This window comes from Maylandia zebra, linkage group LG12 (assembly GCF_041146795.1).
Source record: "Maylandia zebra isolate NMK-2024a linkage group LG12, Mzebra_GT3a, whole genome shotgun sequence".
Lineage (NCBI taxonomy): Eukaryota > Metazoa > Chordata > Actinopteri > Cichliformes > Cichlidae > Maylandia > Maylandia zebra.
Window position 1 is genome coordinate 28314441 of NC_135178.1, and position 21570 is coordinate 28336010.

The 21570-nt window shown below is 39.7% G+C and overlaps 2 protein-coding genes across 2 annotated transcripts in view; one reads left to right on the plus strand and one right to left on the minus strand.

Annotated features, from left to right (window-relative positions):
* Positions 1-1115: 1115 nt before the first annotated feature.
* cldn5a (claudin 5a) lies at positions 1116-2884 on the minus strand. The gene has a single exon (XM_004547038.5). It carries the CDS (start codon positions 2624-2626, stop codon positions 1976-1978), a length of 651 nt encoding a protein of 216 aa, XP_004547095.1. The 5' UTR covers positions 2627-2884; the 3' UTR covers positions 1116-1975.
* Positions 2885-4517: 1633 nt separating this feature from the next.
* Positions 4518-21570, plus strand: part of zgc:63587 (septin-2) — a 29033-nt gene continuing 11980 nt past the window's right edge. Inside the window, exons 1-9 of the mRNA XM_024804537.2 lie at positions 4518-4664; positions 4746-4917; positions 8281-8405; positions 11594-11649; positions 12097-12196; positions 12308-12394; positions 12667-12790; positions 14351-14485; positions 14820-14937. Coding sequence (XP_024660305.1) covers positions 11623-11649; positions 12097-12196; positions 12308-12394; positions 12667-12790; positions 14351-14485; positions 14820-14937 — 591 coding nt within the window. The 5' untranslated portion in view covers positions 4518-4664; positions 4746-4917; positions 8281-8405; positions 11594-11622. The remainder of the gene's footprint in view (positions 4665-4745; positions 4918-8280; positions 8406-11593; positions 11650-12096; positions 12197-12307; positions 12395-12666; positions 12791-14350; positions 14486-14819; positions 14938-21570) is intronic.

Genomic DNA, 21570 nt, shown 5'->3' on the forward strand with positions numbered 1-21570 from the left:
GCATGATGAAGCACCCACTTTTGCACACCTCACCGGGACTCTCAGGTGTTGATCAGGACTAGGGATCAAGACTAAAAACTAAATGTGACAGAGCCTTTGCAAGTGTGAGCCCCCGCTCTCTTTGCAACACTCTGCCCTCCTGTGTCCAATCGACGAGCAGTTTTTTATCAGTTTCTTATTGAACTTGTGCTTTTTTCATATCTTTCAGAAAATGCAAGTAAGTAGACCTTGAAATGGAAATATTCTATCAAACCTATAGATGAGGACCTTGTGATATGGTTGAACATGCTGGAAACTTGCTGTAGTCTCAGTGAAACCTTTGTTGTTTTCTTAACTGCATATTCAACCCTCAATTGTGGGCACCCTGAGTCTCTGATGATAATTTTAATCTACCATGAAGTATTTCTTATGTGTGTTACTAGAGGTCCACTGATCGCCCTCTATCCTGACTGTATGCAGCCTCTCTGCGTGGCCATATTTTGAACTTTTAAGAGGGCATATGACCTGCTAAGATTCGTAAGTCACCAGCAAAACAAGTATGCATAAGCTTCTGTAATCCAGTCACAGTTCTAAATCAGAGAGCTGTTATTGGAATATCTTGTGTATTTTTCCACTGTTTAAATAGGACTGTAACTTCATTACCTTAATATACCAAAGTAATCCCCAGTGTTTTGAGTAAATTCCTCGCCTGTGAAGTAAGTAAACTAATTGCTCTATACCAATTTGTCATGGAGCCCGCCTATCTTAGCACCTTGGTGGAAGAAGATGTGAAGACTTATGAATGAATGGAGTGACTTGCAGGACAACGATTGCAGCAGCTTCTCCACAGCTTTAATTTGAACGTCTTTCACTGACTGCGGATGAGGAGGGGAGGGGAGGTGGTCTGAAGGGGGGTGGGGGTATTGTGAGTTGAACAGCAGAGCCCCACTCTGGCTGAATGGGTATTGTCATCTGGATTTCTATGGCTAACCAAAATACTTTCTCCCGCCGTGGGGGTTGGTTTATGAATTCATGATGGGAACGGCAAGTCTTACACACAGCTATGGAGGGCACTCCTGCCCCTGCAGACCATCATAACTCAGACTTTAGCACCAAAAAAACACTTCAAATGAGGATTATATACAATATATTCAGTTTAATCTTAATAAAATGAAACAGTATTGCATCTTCAGATACATGAATATGGAATCATTACATCAAACATCAATAACAGAAAACAAAGTTTATTTCTGGAAATTGTGAAAAAACAAAAGACTTCCTGCAATGAAGGGAAAAGTTGCAGGTTCTCGAGACTGTAGCCTACACTGTATCTGTTGCACATTTTCATGTCACATATAGGCCAAATCTCCAGAATCTACAGGTCCAAAATAAGAGCAAGCCTCAAAGCCACCCCACTCCTATTAACTTCTGAGCAAAACAAAAGCTTATCTGAGATTTATGAGGGCTTTGACACAACATTTTACTTTGACATTGTTGTCAATTGTCCCCCTAAAGGAAACTGGTCTTTGAACGCGTGGGAGTGCAAACATTCTCAGTTACTGTACAAGGTTGTGCTGACAATGCACATCAAGGCAAAAGAACAGCCTATATTTTTCGGTGGCTAGAGTTCCTCAATAAAAGAAAAAACAACAACAACATGTAGTTACAGCAGTAAACAATTCAAAATACTAATAATTTCGAGAATTTACAAAGCTGGTACCTAAGAAAGATACTCTTTTTTTTATATACGTCGTGAGCTACCTCCTGTAGTTGATAGTCTTTGTTTAATCTCCTGTAGACAGACACATAAAGGACGTGGTCCGAGCGTATTGAAGGGCCAGTGTAAAAACAATAGAGGTGGTTCCACTGATTTTCAAAGTTCAAACTTATGAAAAAAACAAACAAACTGCTGGTGCAAAGATAAAGTCCGTAAAAAACAGTTTTTTTCAAAAGCGGCACGTTCACTATTAGGCGTCACCTCCTGGGAGCCACATAGCTACACATAATTCCTCTTGTCATAGTCCCCGTTCTGCGTGGCGGCTCTTTTGGTCTGTGCGTATTTTACTGAATATCCCGAGTTCCCGCTGGAAGGACAGGAGCAGCACAGCAGCGCTCCTCCGATCAGCAGCAGCGCTGTGGCCGCCCAGCCGATGTAGAGCGCAGCGCCGATCTCCCTCTTCTTGGATGCAGGCACCTGCGGGTTGTAAAAGTCCGATATAATGTTGTTTGCCATCCAGCAAAGGGGCACGAGTACAAACAGGCCACTGAGGATGTAGATCACCCCACCGGCGTTCACCACCCGAGCTTTGATGTACTCAGTGCGGATACAGTTGGTGCACTGTGCCCCCGCAATCACAACCATGAGACCCAACACTCCCATCACGGAGGAGATGATGGTGAGCGCTCTGGCCGCCTGCAGGTCGTGGGAGAGAGCGAGGACGGAGTCGTGCACCTTGCACTGCATCTGCCCCGTGCTCTGCACCACACACGACATCCACAAGCCGTCCCAGAGCGTTTGAGCCACCACGATGTTGGCTTCGATGAAAGCCGTCACCTTCCACATAGGTAACCCGCACGCAACCATCACCAGGAGCGAGCCAATTACGCACATGGAAAGTCCCAAAATCTCCAGTCCGGCCGACACCATTTTCTCTCTTGTTATGTTCAGTCAGGTCCGCGTGAAGGTGCTTAAACTCTCCGCTTGTTTTTCTCCTTGAAAGCAAAGTGCTGTTTTTGCTTTTGTCTTCTTCCTTCTCAACTCGATACAGGAGGGTGAGTCGTTAGTCTCGCATCACTCGTTACGTTTACGCAGAGATGTAAGGCAGCAGCTCCCAGTCTCTTTGTTAGCGAGGGGATGTGAAAACAACTGGAATCACAGTCGCACCGGACCACGAATATCTGTGAGGTGGGGTGTGTGGACTCGGAGAGAAACTTTCCTCCAATCCGCTGCGTCCGCATCCTCAAGGGACCAATGAAAGCGCAGGGAAGTTGACCGACTGAATAAAGCGGTCCAGAGCGCATTGTGCGTTTGAACAGTTATTTACAATGAATAGAGGGGGCGGGAGAGGGGTGAAGAGATTTTATGGCAGACCTCTGTGTGCGCGTTAACGTTGTGGAACAGCTGAAGTGCAGTGGTGTGATGTATCACGGCACTTGCTATTGATTCTTCAGACATGGAGGATAATGCAACTTGTCTGTTGGGTATAATTATCATTTCACACCTATTCTCATAGGAATATTATATTTGTCTAACCCATTAGTCAGAAAAGAAGTACAAATCTGACTTTTAAATATGTCCACTTATCTTTGAAGTACAAGTACAACAAGAGTTTTTTTTAATGCTTTTCTTTATTGCTGTTGCTTTTTCTTAATTTCACCTTCATCTTCAGTCAATCGTTTGCAGTCAACTTGCACTTTTAAATAGATTATTTTAAGTTCATAAACTATCTACAGCTAATTTTATACGTTTAGTGTTTGGACTGGAGGGTTTGCGCCCAATGACTGCAATGAGTTGACTTTTCCTATCAAGCAGGCAGATTTCAAATTCTAAAAACCTCACAGGATTCATACAGTCCTACCAGCACAAAGTGGAATTTTACTCCAGGATATGTTCAGTGTAGCAGGCTTGATTTGAACTTGGGAGAACTTTTAATCTGCTTAAGGTGGTACTACCAAAATATAACTCTCAGTGAAAGAATTGTCTTGGCTGAGGGATTTTAAATAACAAATACAACAAGTAGAGAAGTACTTTATTTTTTTTAAAAGGCCAAATGAATACAAATCAAAATCATTAGTAAATGTGTTACAACACTGTAGGTAGGCCCAGGGACCCACTGGATGACTTCTGAAAATATGAAGAGTGACGTCAATTTAGGATTTTTATTTTTCATTTTATTTTCACAAGTTTTATAGCTTTTCTTCCTGATAAAGAACTCCCTCATAGCCATTCATACAAGCCCAAAGTAATTAAGTAATAGATAAACAATTAACTGAAAGAAAAGTTCTTGTTCTTTCACTTAGAATCGAATTATGTGGCCCACGATGTAAAATGAGTGTGACATCCCTGATATAGACAATAGCCTACTTTCTTATGCAAAAACCATCACAAACATAGCAAAAAACATACTTCTTTATCTTTTAATGTCAGTTTTTTGCACTGCACTGTGCACTTCATTTTAATGATTTTTAATGCCATTTAATATTTGCTGTGCTTTTTCCCCTACATTTTCTAAGTCATATTTACATCTATTTTCCTGTTTTACTTTATTGTATAATAAAGTAAAATTAAAAATTAAAAATGTCAATTTAATTCCAAATTTAAATGCTAAAAAAATTATGTATTTGAATAGATTCTTATTTTTGCTTTATTGTATTTAATTTACTTTTATTTCAAATTCGTTTTGTTTGTTTTTTTACTTTATTGAGATATTTCTTTTCTCGTATTGAATTTTATTTTTTGAGTTCTACTTATTTTGTTAGCCTGTAACTTTGTTTAGCTTTTTTTTGTTTAACAGAATTTACCCACTTTGAGATAAATTAAGCGATTCTCTCATCGTTAACATAAGATTACATAATTCGGCGGATTCTTGGGAAACATTATAACATTTTTAATAAGATAGTCACAACTTCTATCGCAGAGTTGTATATTTAACGGTTTCCACGGCAGAAAGAAAAACCGTTACAAGGTAAAGTACCAAAGAAACTGTTCCGCTGAAGTAACCATATTGGTTCTGCCTAATGATACATTCCTACTTACGCCTTTCTAGCAATTGAGCCGAAATGGCGTCAGTGGCGCTGTACGGTAGCCGTGGGTAACGAAAAGACACTGGGACGAGGGCGGACTCAGGGAAGCGGTTTCCGGGTCTCCCTTCCTGGGCTGGGACAGCAGAGAGAGACGAAACGCTCCGGTGGATTAATAGCATTCAAAGGTACGGACAGGTAAGGTACTGCTCGGTTGTTTGCGGTTATTATGATATATAGATTTTTAACTTTAAACAGTGTAGCGACTAGTCGATGGAACCCTAAGGGAGACAAACCGGACAATCAGTTTGAAGACTAGCTGGCAATATGACACCAGCCGCGGTAGCAACTGTTGAATGCTAAAGTTTGACATGTAACACAGTTTCATCGCTTTTGTAGACCCAACGTTGGTTTATCGAGCAAGTTTTTAAAGAGGAAATTATTTAAGGAACTACTGTGTTTACTTAAGCTGGGTACAGGCAAATTGCAAAGTCATTGTCCCAGTAGCAGATATTTGGAAAACTCTGTGAGTGTCTGACAGACTGGGTGTGGTGGACATCTGACTGTTACAGACACTGAGGCCTTCACACACGTTTCAGACTCCCCCTGGCCAGTGACTAAAGCATTATATTAAATTCTCCTTCATTATTTGACACAACTGTCCAAATAAACACTTCCCCTTCTTCATGTTTTGAAAAACAGCTGCGCTACTCACTGCTTTGAACTCATTTATTGCCCCATGGCCCAACTACTGGGAAGCTTGCTACACTTCACCAGGCTTAATCAATTCATAAATCAGAACCATTAAAGAACTTTGCTCCAGATTCCTCTTGTGTACCCTTCCTGACCTCTGCACTTGCTTTCTAACATGCGATTATTCCATGACCTTTGGTTATAAAGCACATTTCCACAAAAGTAAATTTTGCCTCCAGACATCTTTAACAATAACAGAGGGAAACGATAACACATTCTCATTATGTGTCTGTCTAAGATGTGGCTGAGGGCCACTATTGAAGAATTGTCATCCATCTTTGTTGTGTTTTGGACTGGGTGAAAACATGCATATTTCACTTCCTTTCTTGTTAAGTGGTGAGCACTATGGCAGACTCTGCAAGCTGTAATCTCAAGGCGGCAGCTGCCCCTTACTACAGAAAACAAGTAGGTTTTATGGCCAGCTGAACAGAGATCAATTTGATATTAAAAGAACAACATCTTCCCGTAATGAAAGACGCCCCATGGCTCAAATCAAGCACCTTCACCTTTCTCTGACCTTTCCCCTTCCTCCGACTTTATCTCACTAACACAGTCCAACAGGGATCACGTTTGTTTGAAACTACACAGGGATGTTTCCGATCATTTTGTGCTGTGGTGTGAATGGAAAGGCAAAGCTTCATTCACACCAGCAGAGCCAAATGGACTGTGGGTACTGCTGATGTGAAATATAGGATACTTTTCAATTAAGCTGGACTTGTGTCAAAATGTGATTTTTGTTTTTACATAATGTGAATTTTTTTGCAATAATGTCTTTTTGAAATGTCCTAAAAAAAGATCCATTTGAATAGTAAAACAGAACAAAAAAAAAAAACAGGAGAATACAGTTTTAGCAGTTTCTACACTGCCAAACACACTGATGTAAAGTTAAACAGACACATTTTTGAAGATAATAAGTTGACCCAGTAATGTTGTCTTGTTACCAAAACAAATTATAAGCAAATTATATCAATGTGGATTGCCACATTAATACAAACATTTTGTTTATAAGTTTTTAAAGTAACCTATACCTTTCCTTATTTTCTGGTAATTAACTAATCATTTGATTGAGGTGTGTTGACTCAGGGTGATATCTAAAACCTGCAGGACACCGGCACTTGAGGTGTGGAGTCCCCCATCCCTGACTTTTAAAAAAATTATTAAGAATGCCTCAAGTTTCAAATATTGAGGGCATATGTTTAATTTACCCATGTTATCCATAAGCTTAGGCTTATCTGGATGAGGTTTTTGTTTTATTCTTGCATTTATTAAGAGATTCTTTATTTTGTGTTGCTGAAACCCAGAATAAACGTTGTTTCTTCAGTTTGTTTTATATGTACAGCTAGTTAGAAACTTGCCTTGAATACACAGCATGACTTTACACCACCAGTTGTATGAAATAGATGCAAACCTTTTGAGTGTGAAAAATTAAGCCTTAAACCTGCAGCATTTCTAAATGTCAGCAGGCCTGTTAGTTTCCCTTGATTGTAGTTGGCTGTCAAAAAGACTTCCGATAAACATCCGTCCTGCAGTAGTCTATGGGGAAATGGGCCTAAGTAAACACAGAGAGAATTTTAATTTTGATGATTTTAAGTGTCAGAAAGGAGGATTAGCCTTGCAATTTTCAAGCTATTAGCCAATTAACTTCCAGTTTCAAAACATCAAAGCTTCCTAACAGGACTTCGTGACTTTATGTTGGTGGCATTACAGGAGTTGCATCCATCTTTCATACCACAGGTGTCGAACTCCAGGCCTCGAGGGCCGGTGTCCTGCAGGTTTTAGATGTGTCCTTGATTTAACACAGCTGATTTAAATCGCTAAATTACCTCCAGTTCAGGCCTGGTAATGAACCAATCATTTGATTCAGGTGTGTTGACCCAGGGTGAGCTCTAAAACCTGCAGGACACTGGCCCCCAAGGCCTGTGGCTGTAATTATACTCCGCTGCAGATGAAAAATTACAACAGTTCTAAATGAACCCAAACATCTTTTTCTACATGATGTTTTTATGCATATGATGTATAGAGACAGATCTTTGATTGGCTAATATTGGCTGAGTATATTGTAAGACAACTATAGAGAAGATTAGTGCTTTCTAATGCTGGAGAAAGTAGTTTTGCAGTGTGATGTTTTTGAAATAAATTTTAAAAATGAATGCACTTTACAATCAGTCAGTGTGGAATTTGTGTTGTGATTTGATAAAAGGCTTTCTACAAATATTATTATGGAGGTTTAATGGGAGGAAATGAGCATGGAAATGAACAGGTTATATTACCTGCACCTTTAACTGTGCACCAGTGTACAGCAGCGGTGAGTATTATAAAGATAATATTTTGTTACTGAATGGCTCCCACTTGTTTTCAGTAATTTCCTATGTTGTCCTCATTGTCATAAATCATCCTAAGCTTTAAACTCTGTGTGTGTTATGAACAGTCCTGGTGGTTTGCCTGTGGTCGAAAGGCTTTCTTATTCCGCCAATTGTGGCTTTTTTTCCTCTCTGTGGGCTCATATTTTTAAGTGTTTCCAAAACCACAGCTTAAAAGCCTGTGTCATGTCTTTATTACACCACTTTGGCCCACCATTCCTACCTTCAGACCCCCAAGGGCTGCTTAATTACAGTCAAGCCCCCTTCTCTGTGTGTTGTATTGTCTACGTGTGGAGGTCTTTTGCCAAACATCACTTTATTATGCTCAGCTGCTCCGAGGTTCCTGTTGCTTTGATCAGTTGCCAGTAATTTACCATTTTTGTACTTATGCCACTGACTTCATAAAGTCTCCACATTGTTAAATCATTGTTTCATCTTTTTCAATAAGTTCAGAGAGGCCTTAATCCAAGAAGAGCGAGTCTGCAGACCTTTGACACTGCCTGTCAGGGAAGGTGAATAGTTCTTCTAGCATTGCTGGTCCTTCGTGGCTTCACTCCAGCCAATAAATCAACTGTAAGTGCATTACATGCCAACAACTTTGGCTTTCTAAGGTGGCATTTTTCCCTTTTGGCCCTAACTGTTTAATCTCCCCCATGTCTGGCCCACTGATGCCAGTGTGTATGTGTATGTAAGCAGCTCAGCAGCCTGGCCGATTAAATGGCCATTATTAAGAGCGTATTATTGAAGTGTGCCTCCTGCCTGTCTGTCCTGTAGTGTTGTCTTTGAGAGATTACAACTGAGATATTGGACCAGTTTAATTAATCTGCTGCTGGTCTAATGCTGGTTCCCACAGAGCCTGAAGAAGAATAACACTTAGAGTGTGTGTATGTGTGCAACACAACTGAATGCACTTGTGTGGGCTGCTGCTTTAACTCAGATACTCATTAACTGTAAAAACACATTATTAACTGCCTTTGTTGTGTTTTTAGGCCTGAAACAAATGATTTTGTAGGTCATGAGTTGTGACCATAGAGTGTAACCATGGTGTCACCCACCCGGTGTTTAGTGTGTGTAGTGTCTATTGGGATTTGCTCAACCTTCCTCAAACTGTGGGTGATGTGTACATACTCCAAACATGGCAGCACTGTGCCAGCAATATTTATGTTTCCACAATGTGCTGGCTGGCCTGTCATGCAGTTTCCGAGACTAAAACCTTAGTAAAAGTGGTTAGCTCTCAGTAGCCTCCTTAGGGGAAAAAAAGGGCGCTGATATTCTAACACTACCAGTCTTGGTCAGAAAGCTGCATTCACTGACTTTGATGCTTTGCGCCACTATGAGGGTAACGTTTCTGAATTCTTGAATATATTGCTACTCTTTCAGGATGTATGGCTGCTGATTGGCTGTCTATTAAATTTTCCTGTCCTCCTAATGTATTCAAATTTCTGAAACATTTTTAATTTTTAACAGTACTTGCAAAAATAACAAGAAGCAGGTGGTTTTCTGTTTCCAAATTCTTCACTCTGTATTTAGTGGTGACTTGAGCAAAATTCTGTCATGGATTTGATTATTATAACCACTTATTTAATTTTGTATTTATTCATCCGGTGCAGCCAGAGTAGCTCTGATCCACCAGGGCTTGGCCAATGGGAGATTTTGGTTTGCCCTCTGTGTCTGAAAGAGTAGATCCTTGGGAACTCAAAAGTGTAGGTTGGAATCTTTGAATCTTTAGCTTGTTCCAGTCATCCTTTCTCATTCCAAAGCATTACGTGATGCCATTATATTAGAGGGTGTATTCATCTCACCATTGTGTGAGTACACATGGTGTCTTTTAATGTTGGTGCCTTGAGTCATTAGTCATGTTTTTATTAGTGTCCTAATTGAGACCCACAAAGTCTGTGTAAAGATGTTGGAGGGTCAGCGGCAGCATAAGTCTTTGGTTTATCATCTCATTCTGTGCTTTAACAGAATTACCTTTCTTTATGGCTCAGAAATTAAACTAACAGAAACTAGGCTGCATAGATGGGTTGGATTGGTATCTGGGAACTGGAGGCTGGATTCAGGTTTCTGGTTCTTTATAGTGTAATTCAAGCAATTTCAGAGCAGTGGTATGACAGCAGGGAGGAGGCTGTTGTCATCAGGGAGTGCTATTGTTGAGTGCTTGGTTGGCGACAATGTTTATGTAGATGGCACTCATCCAGTTAACATCCACATGAATCCAGGGACTCAAGGTTTCCACGGAGATTGCTTTAAAGTTGATGAATTTAAGGACAAGGCCTCATATGGTCTCTGATCACTTGGATTGCCCCTTTACCTTAATTCAGCACTGCTCCATTCTAAATGGGTTGAGTCTCCCCCCTTACTGTCCTGCATGCGGTTGGTCTTAAAATGTCTTCAGGGTTCAGGCACGTGTTTCCCCTTCTCTGTAAGCCCAGCTGCCCTATATAGGAAAGGCTTCAGGAACGAAAGGGATAAACAGCCATTGTTCTCCTTGTGTGCTTGGTGAAACCACCCTGTCAGCAGGACAGATCGCTGCCCACTTTGATCTAGATACAGACCACTCCCAACTACCATCTAATACATTTAACAGCGTGAAATGGTTCCCCAGGTGACCACAAATGTGTTTGTCAAATGCCACGGTCAAATCAGGTTCCCATGCCATGTCTTTCCACCGGCAAAGATTACATAACCAGAGTGCATCTCCGTTTGGCAACACACAGGAGCCTGCCTCTTTCTAATGCTTATCACACTCCACCTGTCAACTCCCAGTGTGTTGGTGATAAAATGGAGCCTGTTCTTCCTGCTCATTCATTATGTAGCGAATTTATCAAATGAGGCTGTTGCTCTGTCGTCTGCTCAGGGTCATAGGGAGAGCCAGGAGCAATGAGCAGGCAATACTGTAACAGCTTAATGAGAGTCTGGGAAGTTACTTGTGCAGATTTGATAACGTCTGCAGTGAGAGTGATAGTGTTAACAATGGTGTGGCCATCGGCATCTGAACTTGGACTACATGTTTTGGTCTTTTTGCAAAGATATAAGGTATAAATGTAGCATTTTTCTAATTGTATAAAAAGAAATAGTCAAATATCAAAGTTTTTGCTGTTGCTACAGGTTTTTTTGCCACCTTTCTTTGTAGCTCTCTGAGGTTATTAGGATCCCACAAATCAATGTGACAGCACAGCTCTAAAACCTTGAAAACATCAATTAATTATTCTATTCAAAAAGTTGTTTCAGTTGCTTTCCACAAAATAATGTTTTTAAATTTATATCAGTATTTTAAACTAAATGATTACATTCATGATTTGGTTGATTTAATTGTTTGTTTGTTTTTTTACATTTTGTTTTTCATAAGAAAATTGAAGCAGACTCAAGTCAAATGGGTGTTTTTTTTCAGCTGTGCAGCATAAATCCAGTATAAATATGTCACTTATTTTATGGTGGTTTAACAGATATCAGTGTTTTTTCAGGCTTAAACTTGAACAACTGATTTAACCATAAGGCTGTAACCGTGTAAGTCACAACAGCAATAAAATTTTAAAACATAAGGAAAAACAAAGGCCTCGTTGAGCTTATAGGCTACACAAAATGTTATTATTAATTTGCTGGATACAACTTTTACAGAGTGAAAAGTTGTGTGTGTGTGTGTGTACATATATGTATTGTTCAACTGAATAGATATTTATGATGCATAAAAGTTATCTGAATCATTACAATGGGTCGCAGCAGGACATGTCATTTACCACTCTTTTTTCCCTCTCCTACAGGCTTGACAGACATCACATAAACCGTAGCGATGTCTCAGTCTGGAGAGAAAGGAAAGGTGAGTAAATGTCAGAAATTTCCTCACATCACAGTTTAGATTAAACTATGCAGATTTTTGGTGGGTGGTTTTCTAATAAGGATCTGGTGATTAAGGGCCATGGTACTTGTAATCTCTAACACACACGCCTTCACAAGCATCCACAGAGGATATCCTGTTTAAATGCAACTGTTTCATGGCTTGGCTTTATTGTGTGTTTAAAGTTTCTCAGTGATATGTATCATCATCAATCTCTCTCTTATACACTTCAACTGTACACCTAGACTTCATAAAATGATGAGGCAGGAGTTTAGAGGATTTATCAGATGAAAGAAATAAGCAGAAAAATGTCATGTAACATAGTTATACTATGCTATCACCTAAATGCAAAACATCACATATACTTCTGACTAGTTTGCAGCTTATTTTTTGTAGTTTCTGATCCTATTTGTTTTTCTTGTGCTACAGTTTCCAGATGCTGCAGGTTATGTAGGGTTTGCTAACCTGCCTAACCAAGTGCACCGGAAATCAGTGAAAAAAGGGTTTGAATTTACCCTCATGGTTGTAGGTGAGTGGTCGAGTGCTCAAGTTTCAAAGTGGGCATACCAGAAAAGGTTTGAAGTACTCCATATGTTTTCTCTTGAAAGTACAGATTTATAGTTTAGTCTCTATTTTTCAGGGGAGTCTGGTTTGGGCAAATCCACATTGATAAACAGCCTGTTTCTCACTGATCTCTACCCTGAACGTTACATCCCTGGTGCTGCAGGTATGTACACACACACACACACACACTTTAATATTAAAAAAGGCCTACTGCAATGTCTCCAGCAAAGTGTTATTTCAAGTGGAATGCTGAGAATGCTGCAGTCTCAAAATGTGACCCTGCCCTACTTATGACTTGACTTAGATTAGGACTTGGGCTCTAGCTTGAAAACAATTATCCAGGCCCTCACAGTTCAGAAAACACATATCACTCTTATATGGCAAAACCGGCGGTTTGGGCCAAATCTGGTGTAATTTTCTGATTTGTTTTAACAGAGAAGATTGAGCGGACAGTGCAGATTGAGGCATCAACAGTGGAGATCGAAGAAAGGGGAGTGAAGCTTCGTCTCACTGTAGTTGACACTCCTGGATACGGCGATGCCATCAACAGCCAGGACTGGTGTGTTTTTGTTATGTTGTTTTTGTTGTTGTGGGGGAGTTAGAACAACTTGAGACGTGTGCAGCGTGATCTCCTATCCTCCCCACCTGTCCCCGATGCACCTTTTTTTCCAAGTTTTGTCTCAGGCTCCTTATTTCTTACCTCTCCTCCCCCTGCATTCTCCGTGTCTCCTATTATGTGTGTATGCGTCTGTAATGTGTCGGTATGTGTGCTTACTTGTGGGGCGTCCTACTCTCAACGTGGGCTCTCTGTCCAGGATACGTTTCCTGTTAATTGTGCTGGCATAGCTGTATTTCTACATTCGTGGGTCCTCTTCATAACAACTCCACACTTAATAAAAGGAAACGTATCTTCACTTACCTTTCATTTCTTTCTACAAGATTTGTGTGCCACTTTTTTAGCATTTAGATTATGAATATTAAATGGTAGGTAAATGAAACCAAATTTTAAGCGCTATTTAGAAATTAAAGACGAAGAGTAAATTTCAGACAACAGTTTAGACCAGCCGTCCCCTACCTTTTTTGCGCCACGGACTGGTTCATGTCCGACAGTATTTTCACGGACCGGCCTTTAAGGTGTCGCGGATAAATACAACAAAATAAAACCAGTACTGGTACCAAAAAAAAGGAAGATTTATTCATAACACATGGGAAAAGACCCAGGGAAACAGAGTTAACGATAAAAATGATTTAAAAAAAATGATAAAAAATAACGATAAAAAACAATCAAAACCCTGAAAACCATAACTTTCACAACTCTCACATCCCGGTACCAAACGACTCATGGACCGGTGCCGGTCCGGGGGTTGGGGACCGCTAGTTTAGACTACTGAACTGAGAGAAGGTAAAGAGGTAAAAGTTAAAACTGATGGAATAGTATGATTAAACATTAACGTTATGTATGTTTGGTTGCTTTGTTTAACACTGATAGAAATAGGAATGATGTTCATTCTACAAGTTGATTTTCATATTTGACTGTTTGGCTAGAAGATATAAAACTGCACCCATCAGCTACATTTTTTATCTTATGAGTCAGAAACAGATGGTGTGAAAATGGCTGCTTTCCTTTTTTTTTAAAAAAGTAACACTGCTGTTGTTAGGGAGGTTGAGATGGTGTGCCAATTACAGCAACAAAACCTTTCATTTTAAGTTGATTCCATTGAATTTCCAGCTCTTACAGGGACATAAACCCCTTCAACTGGAAATGACCTATTCATTCAGTCATAAACCGGGAGGATTTATAATATCAGTGATCTATTGCCTGACATGTAAAACTACACTCTAAAGGGTTTTTGTGGGAGTTAAAGCAGGTTTCTGAAGATCTATATCATCCTGTGTGTTCAATTCAGTGGAAGTATGTCCTGGCCTTATTCTGAGAAACTATTTCTTCACTTTGACCCTTCTAACCTAATGACAGGTGTTTTACAGCTCTAACCTGCTCTTTGTGTATGAGAAAATCTAACTTGGAGTGAAAATAAGTTGTGTATTAAAACTAACAAATTCCTTACTGGTGCAGATAAATGTTTTTTGGGGGGATGGGATGTTCTGTATTTGATTTCAGTTTTAAGACCATCATCCAGTATATCGACAATCAATTTGAACGATACCTCCATGATGAGAGTGGGCTGAATCGAAGACACATAGTGGACAACAGAGTGCATTGCTGCTTCTACTTCATTTCTCCGTTTGGACATGGGTAAGTAAGCACAGACACAACACTAAAGACACCAGAAACGAGCTGACTTGTACTTAACACACTACTTTTAATCATGTTTGGTGGTTCTAAAACAGAACTTCCTTAATTTGGGTATTTCAAAACTACACCAACTCTTGCTGTTTATGACATCTTTAGCATTAGCGTTTTTGATTAACTTGAGTTCCTTTTACACATTTCAGTTCTGCTTTGTTTCTCAGTACTGTCATATGCTGTGAAAGGCAGTTATTCCTTGTCCAATTTTATCATTTTTGTCATTTCAAAACAGTTTTTCACTGTGTCCTAATTTCCCTCTTTGTTTTTCCTTCTTTCCCAGTCTAAAACCACTGGATGTGGAGTTTATGAAGGCCATCCACAGCAAAGTCAATATAGTCCCAGTCATTGCCAAGGCTGACACACTGACTCTGAAGGAGAGGGATCGCCTGAAGAGGAGGGTGGGTTTGATTTTACACCCACAGACACATAATTTCAATCCTAAGATGTCTGTTTTCTGGTGTATACACCACATGTAATCATCTTTATTCAAATACTACCACAAAGCCCAAATGCCACTTACTAAAGACACTGTTAATCCAATTAGCAGATATATGTGTACGCCATTAGAAAGTGGCTTATAATCATAGAATGGAACAAAACAGTATTATATAGCTTATCTGTCTATAATGGCAGCTTAGCATGTCACACCTCTTTGCGTTCATGTGAGAAAGCACTCGTGCACTTCTCCCTGTGATTGCGCTGATGAACGGCTTTAAGTTTTTGCGTTTCTGATGAAATCACCAGTTTCAAAGTAAAGGGAGGGACAAACCAAGAAAGGAAACAGTAGAAGGGGTGGACTGAGGAAAGTTTGTTGTATATAATTTAGATGAAGCACATTTCATCCAGTTTCAACATGTCCCACATACTTCCTCTTGGACCTGACCCAAGTGTCTGCCTGCCTGCCTGCACGCTTCTCAGCTTCCTGCTGTCCACAGGGGAAGGACATTGTAGTACCGCTCATCACACACACTTCACAGCAGTGTGTTCAGCTGATAACGTCTTGCTTCAGATGATTTAGGAGGATTTTCCTCGTCTTTCCTTGTCTTATTTCCTTTTTTATATCTATGAGACAACTTGAGTATTCCTTATTTCTGTGCTTTTTGTCTCAATTCAGAGAAAATTGGAACTAGTTGGTTGATAATGTCATTTTCTGTTTTTATATAATTAATTGATTTTAATGTAAAGATGTTGCCTCAGACTGAGAAGTTACATCAGAAATTATTTTTGAACTTTAGCACTTTTTGTATTTGAAATGATTAAGTGAGAAAAAGACCCACTCTTTGCAGCCTGGTAAAAAAGCATATTGTGCCTCAGTTGCTAATAACTTTTTTCTGTCAGCCCTCTTTAATTGAAAGTCAGCCTGTCTCCTCACCTTCCCCGGATGCCCAGACCTCCCACCTGCTTCTCATTCAGGTCTCGGAGCCGGTGGTCTGGCAGGCGTCAGGCTGATCGGCTGACCGGAGTCCAGCTCTGCTTTGTTCTCCCAAACAGCCAATCTGTTTTGTTAGAATCCTGGGCTGTTAAATTTCTTGAAGTCACCGATGCAGTATCTTAGCAAATTGCAGGTTACAGTTGGTCATTCAGGATATTTCTTCTTGTACTCACTGAGACAGCAGGATTTAACAGTGGGCGCACATGAAAACTCAGTAACTGCACTTAACTGCAACTCAAACCTCAAGTCTGTTCCTTTGGCAGTTAAGAATAAAAAATACCATGTTTCCTGCCACTGCTGACCCCCACCTCAAGCTGAAGGAAACCCCCAAGCTTTTTGGCTTTTTGCTCCAGCTGCCAGCCTTCAGCAGGTCAGCTGTCTTTATCAGAGTTTTGGCTCAACTTTTGTTTAATTTTGTGTGTATTTTTCTCCCTTTACTATAAAAGTTTAGCCAGGAGAAGTGAAGTGAGAAATAATAAGGGACAAGGGACTCTAAGGAAATACTGTAACAGTATCACTCTGATCTGACCTCTTTTCAGCTAAACTTTCAGTTTGTTCACATGCTCTGCTAAGTGTTCCCTTAACATACAATTCCGACTGTACAATGAGCAGCAATTAGCTGCAGAGTTTAACAAAACTGTCAAACTCACGCATACCCACACCCAATAAGATCTATAACATCTAAAGCGATGAAGAAAACAGGAAATATAGAGGATTAGTCAGCTAATCCCATGTGGCTCTCCAAATGACGTTCCTCCCAGTTTTCTCAAAAAGGTATTTCCTACCATCAGACCACACATTCCGAACATTATTAATACTAGTTTTCTGTCTGGTCAAGTACCTAAGGAGCTTAAGCATGCAGTCATACATCCTTTACTTAAGAAACCAGGCTTTGACAGTTCAGTCATGTAAAATTTTAGACACATTCCCTTTCACACTTCCCTTTCTTAGTAAGATCCTGGAAAGGATTGTTTATACTCAGTTGATGGACTATTTGAATGACTCTCAATTGTCGGAAATCTTTCAGTCCGGCTTTAAGCCATTTCACAGTACGGAGACAGCCCTCGTAAAAGTTATGAATGATGTTCTGATAGCGACAGACCATGGTAAATATGCAGTGCTGGTCTTCTTGGACATGACTGCTGCATTCGACACAGTGGATCACGATTTGCTGATCTCCCGCTTACAGCACTGTGTGGGAATTTCTGGTTCAGCACTGTTGTGGTTAAAATCTTATCTCTCAAACAGGACCTTTTGTGTTAAGTTGGGGTCGGCTTCATCCCCTGTGGCCCCTCTGCTTTGGGGTGTGCCACAGGGATCTATTCTTGGTTCATTATTGTTTGCACTGTATCTTTTGCCTCTTGGCGCAATATTTCAAAAACATAGTGTCATTCCATCTACATGCAGATGACTGCCAGCTTTATTTACCTTTTAGTCATTCAGATAGTCTCCCAAGTCGACCTCTGCTTGACTGCCTTAGTGATGTTAAAGCATGGTGGCAAAAAACGTTTTACATTTTAATGATCATAAGACGGAAGCGATCTTATTTGTCCCAAATCGTGTTTCTGACGCTCCAGATGTTGATCTTGCCGCTTTGACTTCCATTTAAAGAGTTCAATCACAAATCTCGGAGTAAAAATTGATTCTGCACTTACCTTTGATGGTCATGTAAACGGGGTGGTAAAATCAGCATTCTATCACCTCAGACGTTTATCAAAGGTTAAGCCCTTTCTTTCCAAGCGTGACTTGGAAAGTGTTATTCATGCCTTTATTACTTCACGTTTAGATTATTGCAATTCTCTTTTAATAGGGGTTGGGCAGGGCACTTTGTCACGCTTGCAACTAGTCCTTTTATTGGTTTTTAAATCTATAAATGGTCTGGCACCTGTTTATTTGTCTGATTTGTTGAGGCCCATGTCCCCATTCGTTCGCTTCGGTCAGCTGAGAAGCTGTTGCTTTCAGTCCCTAAGTCAAGGCTGAAACTTAGAGGAGACTGACCATTCTCTGTTGCAGCTCCGATGCTTTGGAATAACCTCCTCTCCATATTAGACAAGCTACATCAGTGCCAGTTTTTAAGTCCAGATTAAAAACCTATTTTTATTCCCTGGCTTTTAACTCTGTGGGTAACTGACATTTTCATTAATTTTATTGCTATGTCTGGTTTTTGCTATTTTATTACTATATTTATATTTGTATTGTACAGCACTTTGGTCTACCAGGTGTGTTTTTAAAGTGCTATATAAATAAACGACGACGATGATGATGAGCTATCTTCCCTACATTTAAAAATGGCACCATGTGGCTCTTGGGAATGTATATTATTCCTACTGACTCTTGTTTGTTTACAATCTGGGCATGTACAACTTTTATCTCCGTCCTTGTATAAATGACTAAACTGCTGTGGCGCTTCTATGTGGGTTTTGTGTATTTCATATATACAAGGATGCCCTACTTTGATGATCGCAAAGCTGCACTTTTTAGTGTCAGTATTACAATCTTTGGTCTTTAAATAAAAAAGAAAATACATATTACAACACAGCTGAAGTTGAACAGAATTGTACTGATTTAACTGTTGAAGTAAAAAGATGAACCAGTGAACAAGAGACTCCTTTTAGAAAGTGGAAGCACATAAACTCTACTGCTGCTTTCCAGCATTTTGAGTTACATTAAAATGAATCATATACTGGGTGAGATCAAGAACTTCCACATCTTTTCCCATTAAAAAAACAAAAACCATACCTGATTTCAATGTGGGCTCTATGCACTTCAATGTTGCCTCCTTTTCAGCTCTCAGCGCATCTGCTTTCATATGCTCAACCTGTTTATTTTCCCTGAAAGTCCTACTTGGTGGTGGGATCATTGCCATCAAAGTCAATTCAGATTGACACAGGACTTGATGTTTACTCTGTACAAGTTTGGCAGTTCTGGTGAAATCGCAAACTTTCTTCTTCAAATAGTCAAAGGGACAGTAAAATGGTCCAAAATTGTTCAAAATGAAATTGGGCAGCAGAACTTTTCATCACTCTTTACATAGGAAATTATGTTGGAATGAAAATGATGGCTGACTAATTTACAATGAATTCAGGATATTTCACATATCTGACCCAGTAATCTGTTTTTTTTGCATGTTTAGAAGTTTGACGTGCCATGGTAATGCCCATTAATCTCTATTAAGTGTCTCTCGGGAAAATGGACGGGAGTATTTGTTGGGTTGATCAGATAAGTTCAAGTGGCTCTTAGGTATACGTGCCTGACTCCTGCTGTACAGTCCTGTACAGTATGGCACCAAGGCCTTCCTTTGAGGTCAGAGCACTATCAGCCAAGAACCTGCCAGAAAGCTGAATGCTGGAGAATGATTGATAACCTCCAGTGTTTCTCCCACACAATTTATTAGTTTGTTTTTTGGAGAGCAGTTTCTCACCGCTCGGAGAATTTGTTTCCCCTCCCTCAAAGGCTCGTACAGTCCTTTCCCCTATTATTAGTGGGAAACAGCTTGTATAGAACAATATAAATTTCCTGCAACGTGTCAAGACTGTTCCACTGACAAGACACAAGTAGCACAGCTCAGGCTCAAAGAACAAATTGAACAAGCGTTCACCGGAACTACTCGTCATTTGCCTGCGTTTTAACCAGTTCTTCCCTTCCTGGCAGTGCTTCCCCCACCAGCCTATTATTTTCTCGCCCTTCATCTTTGTGTCCTCTTTTTTTTCTTTTTCTTTTTTCTTTTTTTTTTTTTACGCTTGTTCTAATGCCAATTTCCTTCACCAGAGTCATCGTGGTCTCTAGCTCATAACTTGCCCTGAGGAGGGTATATTGAGGGTCTGATCCTCTCAGTCTGGGTCCCTAAAGTCATATCCTGTGTGGGGATTTAGTCTGAAAGTGCTTTACTGGTTGTTTTCTGTTTGAGTGAAGAGGATGGTACACAGCTGGTTTAAAGTGGAATCCAGATGAGCAAAAAAAGAGTAAAGACCTTTATTCTTATCTAAAAAAAAAATAGAGTGCATATTTCTATTTTTTCCCTTCTGTAGCTACAACACTAAAATTGACTGATTTCAACAGCCACCTTTTTTTGTATAAAATTGAGGAAGAGAGGAAGCTTAAAAAACTAATAGAAATCCAAGATTTATGTGAATGTAACTAAAAACTGGGCCAGCTGCTTGCACTGACGAATTACCTCTCAAGCAAATTACGAGTCGCTGTGTGTTGTTTTCATGCTTTGATTAAATGTGCCTAAAATAAACACTGCCCAGAACAAAGGGAAAACATCTAAGATCCCAGTCTGTGATTTTTGGAAGTGATCAGCATATTTAAAGTGTGAGGAATTTGCACTAAAAGGTAAAAGAGTGGATAAGGATGCCTTTGCTATAGGCAAAGGCGTAAGAAAGTTGTATTAAGCTGATTGCGACTGTGTGAGCTTTCTTTCCTTTTGTGTAAAGACTAAAGTCACAGGTCAGTGAAGGCCAGAGAACCCAGCCCCTCTGCTGTTCTCGCGCAAGCCTGTAGACCGCAAACAATACCGCAGCCTCTTTTTCAAGTCTTCCTCGTCTCCTCTTCTTTCTTCTCCTTATCTTTCTGTTTGCCCTTGTTCGCACAGCATTTTGTTACTTACTACCATGTCCCCAACTCCTCCGCCATACTCCTACTTTGTGAATAAGCTCTCCACTGGTGCACGTTACCAGTGTCGACACAGTCGGTAATAATAATGACTGTTTTTATTTGCATCACTATTAATTTTTTTTTTTTTTTTTTTAAGTGACAGAAACCAGACACAGAAACCCGATTAAATAAACATTGAGAACAAAAAATTTACCTAAACTGAAAGAATCCACATAGTTTACTGAAAAGGCTGAAACTGCAGCTTTTTACACCGATTATTTTTGCAAAATGTGTAAAACTAAATATCACCAAAATAAAGGTAAAAGAAAATAATACATTAAAAAAATGAATTATTGAATAAATTCAATACAAAAATGCATAAATAGTGTTTCATAAATAGTGATCATACCTAACTTGTTCACCTCCTTTTCTTTTTTTTTTTTTTTTTTTGCGTTAAACTTTCTCTCTAATTTTAATAATTTGAACCAAGTTTAGTTAAATGGCAAAATCAATGCATGATTAGTAGTCAGATATGTTACTCTAGGATATTACCTCATATTTTTGAGGTAATTATACGCACATGATTAATGATATGTAGTTTGTGGGAGTTTCCTGATGAGCTTCAGTTTAAATTCTTATTGTGCAGGCCAGAGATGGGCCTTACTGTAATCCAATTACTTTTTTCAAGTAACGAGTAAAGTAAGGGATTACTATTGCAAAAAAGGTCATTTGATTACTGTTACTTTCCCGTAAGCACGCTGCGTTACTGCGTTACTAAAACGGTGATTTTTTTTTTTGATTTTTATTTTTTTTGCGAGAGTGTCTCATGACAATGACGTAAGCCAGTGCGACATTCGTGGCAACAGCTGTGTGCAGATCAACAAAGGATAATATATCGAGTGTGGGAGCGCATATGACCGTGCAGTGTTTAAGGCGTGGAAGTACTGACCTTACTTTGAGTTAGATTCCGTAAAAAGTGACAAAAACATTAGCATTCGCTGTT